At 41.2% G+C, this 15979-nt stretch overlaps 1 protein-coding gene across 1 annotated transcript in view; it reads left to right on the top strand.

Moving 5' to 3' along the window:
* LOC121677165 (teneurin-3-like) overlaps positions 1-15485 on the top strand; it is a 30538-nt gene extending 15053 nt beyond the window's left edge. Inside the window, exons 2-4 of the mRNA XM_042054918.1 lie at positions 9608-9886; positions 14381-14393; positions 15332-15485. Coding sequence (XP_041910852.1) covers positions 9608-9886; positions 14381-14393; positions 15332-15485 — 446 coding nt within the window. The remainder of the gene's footprint in view (positions 1-9607; positions 9887-14380; positions 14394-15331) is intronic.
* Positions 15486-15979: the final 494 nt, after the last annotated feature.

Here is a 15979-nt window from a genome sequence, read left to right on the forward strand (position 1 = left end):
AAATAACCTCAGATGCTGTTGTACCGAAAGGCTCTGCTGAGTGAAAGCATTTTGCACGTAATAATGACACACATGACATATGCAAGAATTGGGAGGCGGTGGCATGTCAGTGGGAACTTGCCTTTCTAATATTTCCTCAGTTTCCTAATAGAAAAAGTCTACTAAGCACTAAGAAATTGATTACGAGTGGGTGAAGGCAGTTGACTTATTAACAAAAATGATAATATTTAAATGCTTCTGCACAGTGTATGTTCCAAAGAGATGAAAAGAATCGAATTCTTATTTCTTAAAATGTAGGACATGAGGGCTATACACATAGCTTTAGAATGTCACAAATAGCATTGGGCAGATATAAAAATAGTATTTGTAACTCCTTTGATTAAAATATTAATTATGTGGGACTGCCAAGGTGGCACTTGCTGCCAAGTCTGAAGTCCAGTTTGGTCATGGGAGCCCACATGGTGGAAGGAGAGAACTGACACCTGTAGACTGTCCTCTGACCTCCACATGCCCGCCCACACTCGCACTGTGACATGCGTGCACTGGCATGCACACCCGTGTGTGCAACCACACCAATAAATAAAGAAACGTAATGAGAGTGAAATGTACGTGTTTCTGTACCCTTTTTACCCTGGCTTTGAGACTGAAGTAGAAAAAAATTACTTCTCCTATTTCTCTTATTTATATTTTGTTTATTTGTAGATTTTGAGAGTCTGAAAATTTATTGAAGCTTCAGACATGTTGGCAATTGTCAGAGGAAGATTCAAGAGCCAAGAGGAAAATGCTTTTAATTTTAAAGACTGAGATTTGGTTTAGTCTTGGATGCCATTATAGTGAATAATGGGGCCTGATCCTAGACTTCAAAAGAAATATGAGCATATGGTCTTGCCATTTAGCACTTAATGCCGCTATGAATTTCCAGTTAGACCCCAAACTTTTCCTTTCTCCCATGTTCTCCCTCACCTCTGTCATCATGCAAAAATGAAAGGAATCTCAGGCCCGGTCTTGTGTTTTCTGTGATATCGAGGCTGAGGAAATTTAGCTTTTTGTGTGTCTCGAAAATTGGGTTTTATAAAAAGAGACAAAAACCTGAGGCATTAATCAGATCTAGTAGGCTAATTACTGCAACTCCAAAGTTTATTACTTTTAAATATTAACTGCTTAAAATGATTCATTTGGAGATCAAATGATTAATCCCTCCCTCTCCATTGCTGTAAATGTCAGCAGCGGGATTAAAGGATTTAGATGGGCATGTTTACTCAACCTTACATTTCTCTACTAAAGACACGAGTTAAGTAGCCTCGGTTTATCACCCTTTCACGTTAGTGTTTCTCTCTTCTCTCCTTCCTTTAGCTCCCCTACCTGACTGATTGTTAACTCATTTTGGCTAAGAAGGCAAGCTCTTCTTTCACGCTTGGCGGTCAAGCAGCTTTGTAGATTACCTACCAGAAGGTGTAAGGAGATAGATGTAGCTTAGGGCCCTCCTCGGGACACAGTGGGAGTAATCCATTCCCCTGTCTTGGCCTTTATGGATCTGATGTCCTGAGCCCACAGCTTACTGCTAAACTGGTATCCGGTCCCTTGACACGTTGCCAATTTTGGATGCACATTGTGAAGCTCCATGGTGCCGCTTCAGTCCCAATAATTAAACTCCTGCTGCTTCATGCCAAACCATATGCATATTGAGACCAACACCTCCCACAGTCTGCCTATCAGATACCAGCAGATATGTCGTAGGGGTATTATCATCTCCGGGTCTTGACTTGTTCTAATGGCATAATTAGTCAGTAAAAAGCAAACTCATTTTCAGAATGCCTTTTCAATAAAAGAAATGTTTTAGCATTACTGTAATTGTAAGTGGTTGCTAAAATCAGGTTTTCGTGGCTGGGTGTATAAAACCTCATGAGCATTAAGACTTGTTCTGACTTTACATGTTGGTAGACTCACAGCCTAGGTTTTCTCATTCGCTCCACAAACCTTCCATGCAGTATCCATATGAGTCCCCTGCCATGGAAGCCTGACAAATCTAATTGGGGGGAGTGATACCCCACAATATTGATTTTGTATCTGCTTCTTCTCCTTGACGACATACCTGGAGCTTTCCCCTTCTGGCCCACCTCATCAAATCCACTTGGTGAGCACTTCAAACTTCTGTGGACTGGGGGACCCTCCATAGCTGCATTCCAGATGACTGTGGAGGGGACATCCTTCCTCTCTCCATTAGACTTGTGATTGTAGTAATGAGTTCAATGTCACCATCCTCTGTCACCAAGTCCAGGTTATTGCTGTGGAGCAAGAAAATATGCTCGTTTTTCTCACCTGCAGTGACATGTAAAATACTCCCCCATCCACATGGCAGAGTTGGATGGTTCATGCTCAGTGCCAACTGGCCCGCATTGAAAATCACATAGGATGTTGGTGAAGTACACCCGTGGCGTATCTGCGAGGACATTTCCAGAGGAGAATAACAGAGAGGAAGACATGCCTTGGGTGGGCAGCACTATTCCCTAGTCTGATGCCCCAGTAGAATTAAACTGGAAAGAGAAGGAAGTGGACTATCTATTGGCATTTGCCTTTGGTCTCTTTCCTGGTTCTTTTCCTGGCATAAACTGCTCTCTTCCCTCCTGAGAGACTGATTACTCTGAAACCATGAGCTAAAATAAATAAATAAATAAAAAGTTTTATTCTTTGCTTCTCTCAGGTATGCTATTGTGATGACAAGATATTGAAAAAGAGGAGATGGTTCAGTGGTGAAGAGCATGCATTGTTCCCATGGGGGACCTGATTCAGTTCACTACACCCTTAAGGGATGCTCACAATTACTTCGAATATAAGCTTCTATGGATCCAACACCCTGTTCTTGACACTATAGTCACTTGCACACACATAACGCTCACACTGAAAATAAAAACAAAATCTTAAATAAATAAATCAAAGCTGGAAACACCGGGGCTATAGGTCAGTGATAGAGCACTTGCCAAATCTGTTTGACGCTCCAGGGGCTTGCCTCCCGGTACCAAGCAAAAGTCTATTGCATATTCAAGGATAGGCATTCTGTTCAACAAGTAGCAAGTTTTAATTAAGAAAGTTAAAGTAGGGGAAAACAGTGTGTGTGTGTATGTGTGTGTGTGTGTGTGTGTGTGCGCGCGCCTCTATTACTGTGTTATTTTTGTACATTTTGTGAACACGCCCAAAAGTGGAGCCATAGTTAGCAGGCATGTGTGCTGCTTCCGCCAGCACCTAACAAAAGCCTGTAGTTTTGGACCCCTGAAGAAAGAATGTCATCCCGTGCCCAAGAACAAATAATGTCATTCAAGCTCACAGAAACTAAGGGGAATAGTACAAGACAGTGGTAGATTAATTTGGTTTTGTCCTATTTATGCTGATCGATTTATCCATTTTCCTTATTTGGATTATGGTTGTTACTTGGAACAATGGTTTTTTATTCCCTTTTAAGACGACCCACATATGAAGAAGGAAATCCTGTCCAAGGTCATTTCTTCAGAGCAGGGAGGATTGGGAACACAGCTTGTTCAAGAGAAGGTGCTTTTGAATCAGAACTATTAAAAAGCAGATCAACAAAATTCATTTTTAAAGTATTTTTTTATTTTTAGTTACTAAGATAGTATCGTGGAAAAAAAACGTGCAAGCCTATTCTGTTCTGTTATTTTCTTTGCAGCCAATCCCTTCTAAATGGACCATCATAAGTTATTTATACTTCCTGCTCTTTATTCATGCTTAGAACACAGGCACATTTATATCTGTCCTCTCTCCCTTAGTTTCCCGAAGGGTGATCATACCATATACTCTGTTGCGTAACTGATACTTTCAACTTTAAAAAAAGTGTATGTGTGTGTGTGTGTGCTTGTGTGTGTGTGTGTGTGTGTGTGTGTGTGTGTGTGTGTGTGGCTTTCCTCCAGATCTGAAGATCTGAGTCCAAATTTCTGCTTTAAGTTAGCCATGCAATGTTCCATAGCAAACATATGCATCTCACCCAGGCAGCCGCTCTCTGGTAAACGTTTGGGTTGTTTCAATTTTTGCATGGATGCTATAGTAAATGTTTCTTGTCCGTGTACAGTTAGGATCTTTGTATAGCATGTAGCTATTAAGATAAACTATCTGGCTGAGTTTCAATGGGAAAGCATTTCCTAAGGAAGAAAAGGATGCATTAGAAGACAAAGGAATATAGAGTGGAGGCACAAATAGAATCTCATAGCATGCCCATGGAACGAACAGTTTTCAGCCAAGAGCAGTGATTCCAGTTCCCCCCTTGAAGTCAATACACTGCAGTGACCTAAATTCCAAAGACTCACTGCAAATTTTAGACTCTGTTTCCAGTGTGATATCCTAGAGAAGGAGCTGATAGTAATGAGTGTTGGTGAGAACATGAACTTGGGACCCTCCTGCACTGACAATGGGAATTAAGTAGTGCATCTCTGTGGAGAGCCTCCAGCTTGAGAAGTTTCTACCTATGCTGTGGCTCAGCAGCACCTCTCCTAGTGTAAACCCAGGAGAGATGAAGACACACACACCCCAGTCCTTGTGTGTCAATATTCCTTGAGGTATTTTCCTAGTAGCGCCAAATAGAAACAACCCAAATGCCCACTGTCTCTTGAATGAGTATGTGAAAGATGACACATCCATACATCGTAATGCTCGGATATGAAAAACATATATTTCTGATACAGACTAAAATGTTGTCCATTTTTAATTTTTTTTCAGATTTTGCATTTATTTATTTTTGCATGCTGTGCGTGTGTCTGTGTGTCTCTGTATGTATTTGTATGGGCACACATGTACTAAGGTCTGAATGTGGAGGTCAGGACAACTTTCAGGGATTGGTTCTCTTCTCTGCACCATTGGGGTGCAATGATGGAACACAGGTCAAGCCTGGGCAAATGCCTTTACCTCCTGAGCTATCTCACACCTGTGTTTGAACTTGAAAATTATGGTGGTCAGTGAACCAAGCCATAAAGAGACACACTGTAGGATCGTCTCTGAAATCTCTCAAATCACCATCTGTACGGATAGAAGTTATTTGGTGGTTACCAATGGACAGGAGAGGGAGAATGCTAGCAGAAAATATGAGATGGCTGATAATTATGGAGTCTTTTTTGGGCTAGGAAAAGCGTTCACAACTTCATTTGGTCATAGTTGCAGAAATCTGTGGATCTCCTAAAATGCTTCAAGTTGTATACAATGCATGCATTGGGAATTAGATCTGCCTGGAGCTCCTTCCCACATGTCGCTCAATTGGCTGACTGCTTATCTAGCATGCATGAAGCCCTGAGTTCAGTCCTCATCACCACCCAAAACTCAACGGTGATGCACACCTGTAATGCTGGCATTTGGGAAGAGTCAGAGCAGGAGGATCAAAGTTTGATGTTACACTTGGTATGAAACTGTGGATGAGTTCCAGGCTAACCTAGGCTGCTGATACCCTATTTTAAATCAGAGAGAGAGAGAGAGAGAGAGAGAGAGAGAGAGAGAGAGAGAGAGAGAGAGAGAGAGAGAGAGAATAACCCATGCCACTTGTTCTCTTACATAGTATTTTCAAGCGTCATTCTTAGGAAAGTCCCTACCTCCTTTAACTACGTTCCAGGCATTTCAGAAGGCAGGAACACAGGCTGTGTAGCTAACCCATATTCCTGATCCCCTTCATCTATTTAAGGCATAAGTGCTATGCAGCCATGTTTGAAGTGTTTGTTCTTATACCATCCTGTCTGCTTTGTCACATATCCCAACTCCTTTAAAAAAAAAAAACATTTATTTTAAAGTGATGCAGCCTGCCTTGGCTATATTTATTCAATCTTTCCTGTATAGATTTTTCAGTTTATGAGTATCATAAAACAGAATTGGCTAATCTAATCCAAGCTAATGTTGCATTTTAATCACCGTGCATTCTGCCCTCAGGTATACTTTGTTCTTGCTATAATTTATTGTTTTTGGTCCTGTTTCAAATTATAATGGGAAGATTTGCTGTTGGCCCCTATGACCAAGGCTACCGAAATTCAAAGTGCAGTGGATAAAAATAAACACTCTTTTGGCCAATTTTGGACAAACAGTTAATCTAAAGACTGTCAAAGGCAAAAAAGATGAGTTAAATTTAATAGTGTTAAAACTACTGCGAAGAACATAAGTCCTTGTCACACAAAGCTGGAGTTTATTCTCACGCACTTCGCAAATGCTTATCCTTCACGGAATTGTCTTTGGTGGCTTCTTCTGCACCTACTCCCCTGTATTGCCCTCAGCCCTTCTCTGAGGCAAACCAAGCTCAACCCTACTGTCCCAGCTCTTATGTCCCTGCCAGCTGTCTCTTCTCCCAGGCATGAACCTTTCTTCTCTCCCTCTGCTCTATATTTGTTAAAACTGCCTGTGTTTATTATTAGTAGTATTAGTGTGACTATTAGTATTAAGAATAGCATATCTTACAAACAACACTAGATCGTGGGAAATGATTTGATAGACTAATGACTCTGGCTTAATGGTTAGTTCTCCCCCAGGGTAATCCCATTCAAGCAAGAGATCCTAAAATTCAGGACTGCCTAACCAAAGAGAAGAACCAATAGCAGTAGAATTTTAAACATGAGAGCAGTTCTGCGGAAGGCATTTTGCAGTGATGGCGGATGACTTACATACACACCAGCTTTGGTGGTAGGGTGACCATTGGCAGATGATTTGAAATGGAATCTTTAAATTATAGGTCCCTCTATGATTATCATGCTTACCAATATATATTAAGGGATTTCCTCACATTTACGTAAGCCATCTCCCCCCCCTCCCCGCCACTGCACTCCTTCGTTGCTTTGTACACCTCACACATGTTAAGCGAGCACTGCTCCACCGAGCCCATCACCAGCAGAGAGCTATCATCTAGGTCAAGTCATGAACACTCTGGTAGATGTGGAACATGGTAGGAAAGAAACCTCAGGGGGCTGGAGAGATGGCTCAGAGTTTAAAAGCATTGCCTGCTCTTCCAAAGGTCTTGAGTTCAATTCCCAGCAACCACATGGTGGCTCACAACCATCTGTAATGAGTTCTGGTGCCCTCTTCTGGCCAGCAGGCATACACACAGACAGAATATTGTATACATGATAAATAAATAAATATTAAAATAAAAAAAATAAAAAAGAGACCTCAGCAGAACTTGTGGGTGGCTTTAACCTTCATGCATCTGAAGTCAAGTTCTGGAAACAAAACTAAGCTTTTCGATTCGGTGGAGGAACCCTAGCAGCGGTTTCTGCTATTGTGTTTGCTTTATAGTTTGAACTTCAGAACTAGCCCTAAAGAGATTGGAATTCTTGTGTGCTACTGACTGCAGAGGGTCAAATAATTCTGGCCCTTGGGTTGTGTGTATTTTTTCCTTCGTGAGGACAGCATGTGGGATATTTAGCTGCTCAGCGAGCTATGCTTATCTGCCCGGAGAGCAATTAAGGGGCTGCAGCTTTCTGCTTTCTTTCCTGTGTAGATTTTTATATCAGGATGGCAGTAAGGTGAGAAGTCATTAACTCGGAAAATGATTCAAGTTATCGTTCAGGAAGTAGAGAGTTCTGTTTGGTTATTTGTTGTTTTCTGTTCTGGAATGTCCAGAGAATACAATAGTGTACTTTTCCCCTAACTTTAAAAACTACTTCATATTCCAGTTTGAACAATCAGTGTGGTTGGCGGCATAGAGATCCCACTCCACTTTAAATGTGACCAGTAAACAGCAGTAAGGAAACTCTTCCGTAGCGCATCCATGTATGCTTCGCATGGTATCAGCCTTGCTTTACTGACTTTCGTGGGTAAAATCTGGATGAATTCTTTACAGATACAGCCCACACCATGAGTTCACCTTCCTTCACCCTGGCTGGGAGAAGCAACTTTCCTTTTTTCTCCACCTTTTTTCTTTTCACTTTTTTGCCTTCCGTGCTGATTTGATTCCAGCGCTTATCCACATCTCTCTGATAAGCACAGTTTGATTTCTAGCTAATTGTGGCAGCGATGTTCATTATTTATGAGTGTCATTGTCAGAATCCATTTGGAAGTCTGAATGAGGTAAAGCTGATTCCAACTTCCGATATGACCACGGCAATAAAACAATTAACCACACTAGTTTAAATGTGCCGGGCCTGGAAGGGGCTGCTATCTTTACAACCAAATATTTACTAGATTGTGTCTTGTGTTTGATTTATTTCCTAGAAGATTCAACATGCCATTTTATCACAAATAATTTATAATACCCTCCCTTAAAAATATAATGTAGGTTTCTCATAACAGCAAATTAACACTAAAATATTCATGTAAACCCATAAGATGGAAGTGGGAAAATTAAGACCATGAGTCATATAAATACTTAATATTCATAAAAGATTTGGTGTAAAAAAGCTGTGTTTAAATCAGTCTTTTTCTCTTACTCTTCCTCTTATGTATTTGATTCTGGAGGTGCCTATGTCTGGGGCCCTCTCATACAGGCAAGATGTAAAACTGGGTGAGCCTTGCCTTCTCTGGATATTCTACAATCAAGCAGGATTCAAATTCTCCTTATCAACAGAATAATAAAATACTGAAATCCCCAAAACAAATACAAGTTGGGAAGAGTCATTAATACTTGAGGTCTTTCTGAAGTGTCACCTAATTTAAACACTCTTGCTTTAAGTGATTGCCGTGCCATGAGTTTTATTATGCTCAATTTATTAGTAAAGGCTTGTGGAGTTCACAGCCATTTGTTTTCAGGGAACCTGATTGTATCATTAATTTTTAAAAACATATCACTCCCACTTTGTAGAGTGCGCTGTACTTGGAAAACTCCGTTCACTTTGGTCAATACAGATGTTTCCAGGTGTTTCTTAAAAGCAAGACATCTAGGAAAATAGATATGCAATGCGTGGTGATAATTTTTAAGGTGTTACAGTACTGAGTGTTGAGGTGCACACGCCCATACCTACACAGACATGCACACACATAAAGATGTATACACACATCTACACATGCACACACACATATGTATGCACACACAGTACACACATGCACGTGTATGCACACACACAGGGAAAGAAAGAGAGGGAAGGAGAGAGAGAGAGACGTTTATATTGTTTTTTGAGTTAAAGTGAGAAGATACAATTAAAATGACCAACTCCTGTTTCTGCTTAAGCAGTAGCTTATTATCCTGAGGTAAACTTTTTTTCACCCAAAGAAGTAACATGTAAGTGGAAAAAAAGATCCCATAGTTAGGACTAATACCAGGACAGATGGCCATTTCTGTTGCTTCAGTCAGCTAAGCCGAATTCTGCCATCAGAAACCAGTCTTTCCGTCTGTGTTAAGTTCTCATGGTTGAGCCATGAATCCTTCTATGGAGGTGCTTATGGGTTTAAGTTGACGAAAGCAATCTGAGCCAAAGCCCGCATCCAGTCCACCGGGCCTCCTCCCTCCTCCCCATAGGTGCATCCACTTGACCATATGTCATGCAAAGATGGCGCAGACCCCTGGTGCTGGGAGCGGGAAAACCTGGACAAACGAGTGTTTCCTTCAGGGAAGTTTTCTTTTTTGAAAGAAAATAAAGTAAAAGAAACTAAAACTCAGGACTCATATACTTACTAGTTGTTGTCTCTCTTTCCCCCTAATTAGGACAGAATTTTACCCTAAGGCAGTTAGGCGTGTGTGAGTCCGCAACCCGAAGAGGAGTGGCATTCTGTGCAGAAATGGGGCTCCCTCACAGAGGTTACTCCATCAGTGCAGGGTCAGATGCTGACACGGAAAACGAAGCCGTGATGTCCCCAGAGCATGCCATGAGACTTTGGGGCAGGGGGGTCAAATCGGGCCGCAGTTCCTGCCTGTCAAGCCGGTCCAACTCAGCCCTCACCCTGACAGACACAGAGCATGAGAACAAGTCGGACAGTGACAGCGGTAAGTTGTATTGTTTACTTTCCTATGTTGGCGTTTAGTGCTTCCGTATTCCGGTTGACTGTGATTCATGTTTTCCTTCAATGCTTTCTCTTTCTTGTCTTTTCTTTTTGTGTTAATGTGGTAGGGCCCAAGAAAGTCTTGTAAACGGCGTGGGGACCTGTCCCCTGGTGTATGGTGGGATCAATATTTGATGTCAAATTATTAAATTGTGCAAACTCTATATGGTGTGTTAGATATGGTTTTGGAGAAACAGCTTGTGTACAGGAGCAGGGGAAAGAGAAGATTAAGTCTGACTTATGTTGGATCATGTCACCTGTTAGCTTTGTGGACTAGGAAAACCATGTTGGTAAAGCTTTCCCTGGAGTGAGCTTGCAATCAAAGATGTCTTAGCAGATTCCTCTTGAAGGTAACTCAAAGAAGTCGCAGGATCTTAGAATGGGTGAGTGGGAACACAGAGTAGTTTATTAACAGGGCTCAACTGATTGAAGAGCAAATTTGATCATGCTTTAAACTTCCTAGCTTATGAGAGCAATTGAAATCTTGGTAAAGGGTGGGAATGTGGCCTTTGATGTCTTTGGGAACTGGATTACTGTGCAATTAAGTCCACATCCAAAAAAATTGGATTTAAGGATGTCTAAACAGCAGCTTCGCCTGGTCTAAAAAATGTCATTATAAATTACTGTTACTTACGTCCTACTGCCGGTGTGGAGTAATAATATAAAGAACTGTATGCAATAATAAATTGAGATGAAAACTTAATATTTTAGTAACTCAGTACTGCTAAGAAGAATTGGAAGAACGGCACCAACACAGAGACAATTAAAAAAGAAATCTCTCCAGCTTTTAATTTTAAGCGTGTGCTTCTCCTTCAGTCTGTTGTTAATCCAGTGTCTATCCTATACATCAAACAGCAAAGAGAAAATTAAACCAGAAGAATTGCAGGATGTGTGAAAAGGAAGATGATTGTTTATTAATAATGTTTCACCTTTATTATTTATGGAGCATCTTTGTCAGCTTTGGTATGTAACAGGAGCGCAGATCTGTACTTTGTTTCCAGTTTCAGCTAAAATATAGCATGCCTCGGTGCCCCTCCTGCTGCCTAGGCATTGCCTTGCTATTCATGGGGTGGAGAAGTTTCATTTAAATCATTGGAAACAATTTATTTTATGTAGAATCCTCTAATGCGTTAATCCAAGTGAAGATAAATTCCCAACAGCCGCTCGGTATCCTCCTGATGGAAGTATGAGTCCTCAATGGTATCCCGCTTTATTCCAACACCATCAATAGGAAACAAGGAAGATTCTGTCTCACGAAATGAGTGTTAGAACCATGCAGCCGACATTTCCCTCAGACCGTGCGTTCACCTCAGCACCCTCTGTGTTTATATCAGTTTTCACAGCGGATAAAGAAGTCACTAACCTTAAATACTTATAATTTGAAATGAATATTGCTTCATGCACTTCCCATGAGACTCCTTGAGCAACTTCAGACGTATGCTCAGGTGCTGCATCTGACCTCCTTACTTTCATAATTACACGACAAAATATTACATAAAAGACAATGCATGCAGATGCTACATTTTATTCTTGTTATCTGAACCATAAACCATCCATGTCTCGATCTTAATGTTTTACATGGATTCGACTTACCTTTTTTACTCCAAATCTTTATAACACAAATTTATTTTCCATTAGCTAATTATGTATTAATTTTATTATTTTTAGTTACGTATCATGGCAGATTTCTTATTAATTAGAAGGGAATGGCCTGCTCACAGAAAGAAGGAAAGTGAAGGAAAGCCATACCTTCATCCCCACCCCCCTCCCCACCATGGCAGTTAGGAAATGACAGCCAGAGCCTTACCGTGGAACTCTGGACATTTGGCAGCATTTGCTGAAGGTAAACAGGTCAGCTAAGAGCACAGAAGAAAGTGTCAAAAGCAATATTTTTTAAGTTAACCAGTGGCGACTTCAAGTTGGGCTTACTCTTTCCTAAAGATCTGGTTGAGATTGTTTTTTAAACAACATTTTGGTGGTCTGAGAATCCTCGATGAGGTCCCTTGGAGGAAGGAAACAAGAGGAAGTGAACTGATTGAGGTTATCAGCCTGAAACCTGGCTGTTTTGTGTCTTTCATTTGAGCATCCAAAAGAATATTTCGGGTTCATTTGTTTGTTCTGAAATTTAAATGATTACTCAGAAGGAGCAAAAAGTCATTAACTGATTACATTTACTTCTGAGGAAGAGCCATTATCTGAGGTATGTAGCAGCCTTTAGAGTTATGGGTTGTGAAATCAAATAAGGGTGGTGAAAACTTTTTTTTTGCCCTGATATAAAAAAATATGCCTTTTTTCCCTCCTTGGCTACTTTAAGGTAAGAATTAAAATTTGTAATTATATACAGGTCGTCTAAAATTTTTTTATTTATTTCATGTGTATGGATGCTTTGCATACATGTATGTCTGTGAGCTGCATGTGTGCTTGGAACCTGTAGAGGACAGAAGAAGGCATCATCGGATTCCCTAGAACTGGAGTGGCCGGTGGTCGTGAGTTCCTCTGTGGGTGCTGGGGATCAAACCTGGATCCTCTGGAAGAGCAGGTGGTGCTCATAGTCACAGGGCTCTCTCTCCTGCCCTAGACGAGTCCTCTACAAACCCTTATAATCAATATCCTCAGAACTGTATTTTTTGCTTTCACTACTACCTTTAGTCAAATATTTCTAACATAAAATTTTAAAAACATCTCAATTCTGCTCTCCTTGGTTGTTTTAATTTACTCTAACTTTGACAGAGTATTGATCTTCCACTTACATTTCATTGATTCCTCTGTTATTCATTATCCAATTTTATTCATCTTGTACTGGCTTTAGATATCGGGCAAACTCCTTAATGAGCCCATGCACGCGCAGGCATGTGTGTACGTGTGTGTGTGTGTGTGTGTGTGTGTGTGTGTGTGTGTATGCGTGCGTTGTGTGCGTGTGTGTGTGTGTGATATTTTACAATATAAAGAGGAGAACACGGAAGACTTAAGTAAAATAATTTGTCATAATGACACCATAAGCGACCAAGATATGGCTGCGTTTTCATTGAGTTTAATGTGGGAGTTCCCGCTGCCCATTTTCATCATTGGGAAGGTTGTGAATGAGGCTGATTTCCCTAGGAAAAGATGTTTGTACAGCTATCCAAGCAGAGTGCCTGTCATTCTAGCATAACTCCAAAGAAAAGTCAAGTCACTAAAGGGAAGCAGATTTCATTTATTTGTTGACGAAGAGGCCGCCAGTGCACGTTAAGAGGTGCTGAAGCCACTGCGAGGCTGATGCGCTTTGGATGGCTGGAGCATCCCATGTGAGTAAAGACCATAGGACCGCACCCCACGGCTCACTGTTGGAAGAGATCACAGATTCAGAGCAAGGGAGAATGTGTTGTTGTTGTTTTTTCTTTTCTTTTTCTAAACTAACTTTTCATCAGTCACGAGAATTTGCCGTTCCAGAGGATTGGAGGGGAGAGAAAAATCAGTCTATAATGCTTCCCATGAAATTCCAAGCTTGGGATATGGGAGAAGGCCTTTCTTGATAGAACTGGGGTGTGTGGTAGCAATCCTTATTGTATGTCAGCTGCCTGGCAAACCGGCACGCACTGGATGGTGGTGATCTGTGGTCTCCCCCCCACCATTACCAGCCACTCCAACATGAAAGCCCTTGAAAGGTTACGAAATGAATACAATATGCAATGGGTACCCGAATCAAAGGTAAAATTACCCGTGGTTTTGGATTGCTTTCGGCTTCTTTACTCCCTCTGATGTGTGGTTGAAAGACCCCTGACCTAATTCCCACTAATCTAATCTTGATTCTGGATGCCAATCTAAATGTCAGGAACAAAGGACTTTGTGGTGTTTTCAAAACATCCATCTTTTTGGCTTAAAAATGTTCTCAGGTACATCACTTCCCAGCGTTAGCAGCAGGCCTTGCATTTAATCTTAATTGGTTAACAGTGCGGTGTGGCAGAAGCTGCCGGAGTGAAGACCTCAGCTTTCAGGGTTCAGATCCTCTTCACATCTGCCCCCCATCCTTGACCACTGTTGTCTGCGTTGCTCCTCCTGCCAACACTTTATACCATGCCTGCTACTTAGTCAGCTAAACTGCCAGCTGTTTCTTGGGGGGGGGGGTCCTAATCTCACTTTTTCTTGTCCTGTCAATCTCTTAGTGTTCCTGGGAAGTGTGATGTTTAATTGAAGTTTAACCAAAGGATGATGCTCAGTGTCAGGCTGCCCACGAGGAAGTGGCCTTACTTTCTCTGTCACCACAACTCAAGACTTAGAGAGTCCTCCCAGAAGGTTTCTTATTGGCCCCTGGGTCTCCCAGTTCTGGGACCTGGGGCAAGTCACTTAACCTTTTTGTATTAAGGTGTCTACCTGGGTAAAACTGAAGTTAACAGCGAGCCATGCATAGCTCATTGGGATAAGACAATGTTGGGCTTAAATGGATTTATATTGTTGTCAGGACTTGGCGATAAGTGAGTGTGTGCTGTTGTTTTTATTTACAAAGATGGAAAACCATATCTTTGAGTGATGATGTGAATTAAATCAAATGAACAGTATCAAGTATCTGCCTAGCTTTGGTCCACAGCAAATGCTCCTCCCTGTTATCCCTGCTTCCAATCCACCTCTCCCTTCTTCTCCCGCTTTAGGCCATAGTCAGGTGTGTATAGGGTCTTGTAAGAAGAGGAAAGACAAGACTTGGTGTCTCTTCTGATGATTCTCAGAGTCTGCAATTTCTGTCACCATTTACTGACTTTCTTATTTTCTTTCAAAACCCCACATCCTTTTCAATTTACTGTAATTAAATGAACGTGCATTGAATGGCGCTGATAATTAGTCTGATGGCTATAGACTTCAAAGGCTTCAGCCTGCTCCTTCCCCTCCTGGCCAAAGGAAATTTCAAAAGTAGTGTTTCCCTCAAAGGCATGTTCCTTAGACAGCCAGTCAATTAAAAGACCATTTAACTGATGCTCCCTGGTTCACACAATAAAATAAATCATTCCCATAAGACTCCATTTCTCACCTGGCGTCTTAGCAATGCACCCATTGCAGGACCCTGCTAAAGCCACACTAATTATGTGTGATACCAAAGTATTAAGGGCTAATTGGACTCACAATGAGAGCGTAACTTTAAAGCAGGGTCTTTGTTACGTGGAAGATACTTGCTTTGCACAGCTAAAAAATACATTTCGGGGAACCAGTTATCCTTTGAAATGGGAATTTTAAAAGTCAACTTTCTGTATGGAAAGAGAACATCTAAAAGTTGAGTTACTGTACTTTAAGTTGAAAAATAGGTATGTCCCTTAAACCTATTTAATAAGCCATTATTATGATACTGCTTATATCATCTCTCAGTAGAGAATTTGAGCTGCTTTGCAATTTAAATTACTGTTTTGGGCCAATTTCATTTTAGAGGAGTTTGGGAGAAACTACTAGTGGCCTTGCAGGAGGCTGTGCTGTCACCAACCTGTGATGCCATGAGTGACAGGGATGCTCTTGACACACAGGGAATAGTATTTGAATTTTCTGAAATTAATTCTAAGGCAGATGCAGGTTTTCTTGACTAGACTGATTCCATTCCTCCATCTTTTCTCACCAGCATCCTTTGGAGAGGAAATTGGTTGGGAGGATTGAGATGGAATTCCCTTGCTGTGTGAAATAAACGCTATTTTCCGTGTTATTTTAATTGTATGAGATCCTGTTACACATACGAAGTTATAGCTTGAATGCAAATTCCATCAGGAGCTCTGATCTGCAGTGCAGTGGTCAATGCTGGCAGGCTCTACCGTTGCAAATTCTATTTCCCGTTTTATGTCAGTGCTCTAGAATGTCACAAACAGCTAACAGAGGATGCTGGGGTGCTCACTAAATCAAGCTCAGAGTTACGGTGCTGCTTTGCCAGATAGACTCCAATTGTTTCCAGTGCATGAAATAATTGACTATTCTGGGTGTGTCTGCATTTATAATTTCAACTGCAACTTGCCAAGCTCTGGCTAAAAGCTATCATTTTCATTTAAGAACTAATGCTCTCACTTCATGGGAGGGTTTAAGTCACTCTTGG

The sequence above is a fragment of the Arvicola amphibius genome, chromosome 4 (assembly GCF_903992535.2).
Source record: "Arvicola amphibius chromosome 4, mArvAmp1.2, whole genome shotgun sequence".
In the NCBI taxonomy this organism is placed as follows: Eukaryota; Metazoa; Chordata; class Mammalia; order Rodentia; family Cricetidae; genus Arvicola; species Arvicola amphibius.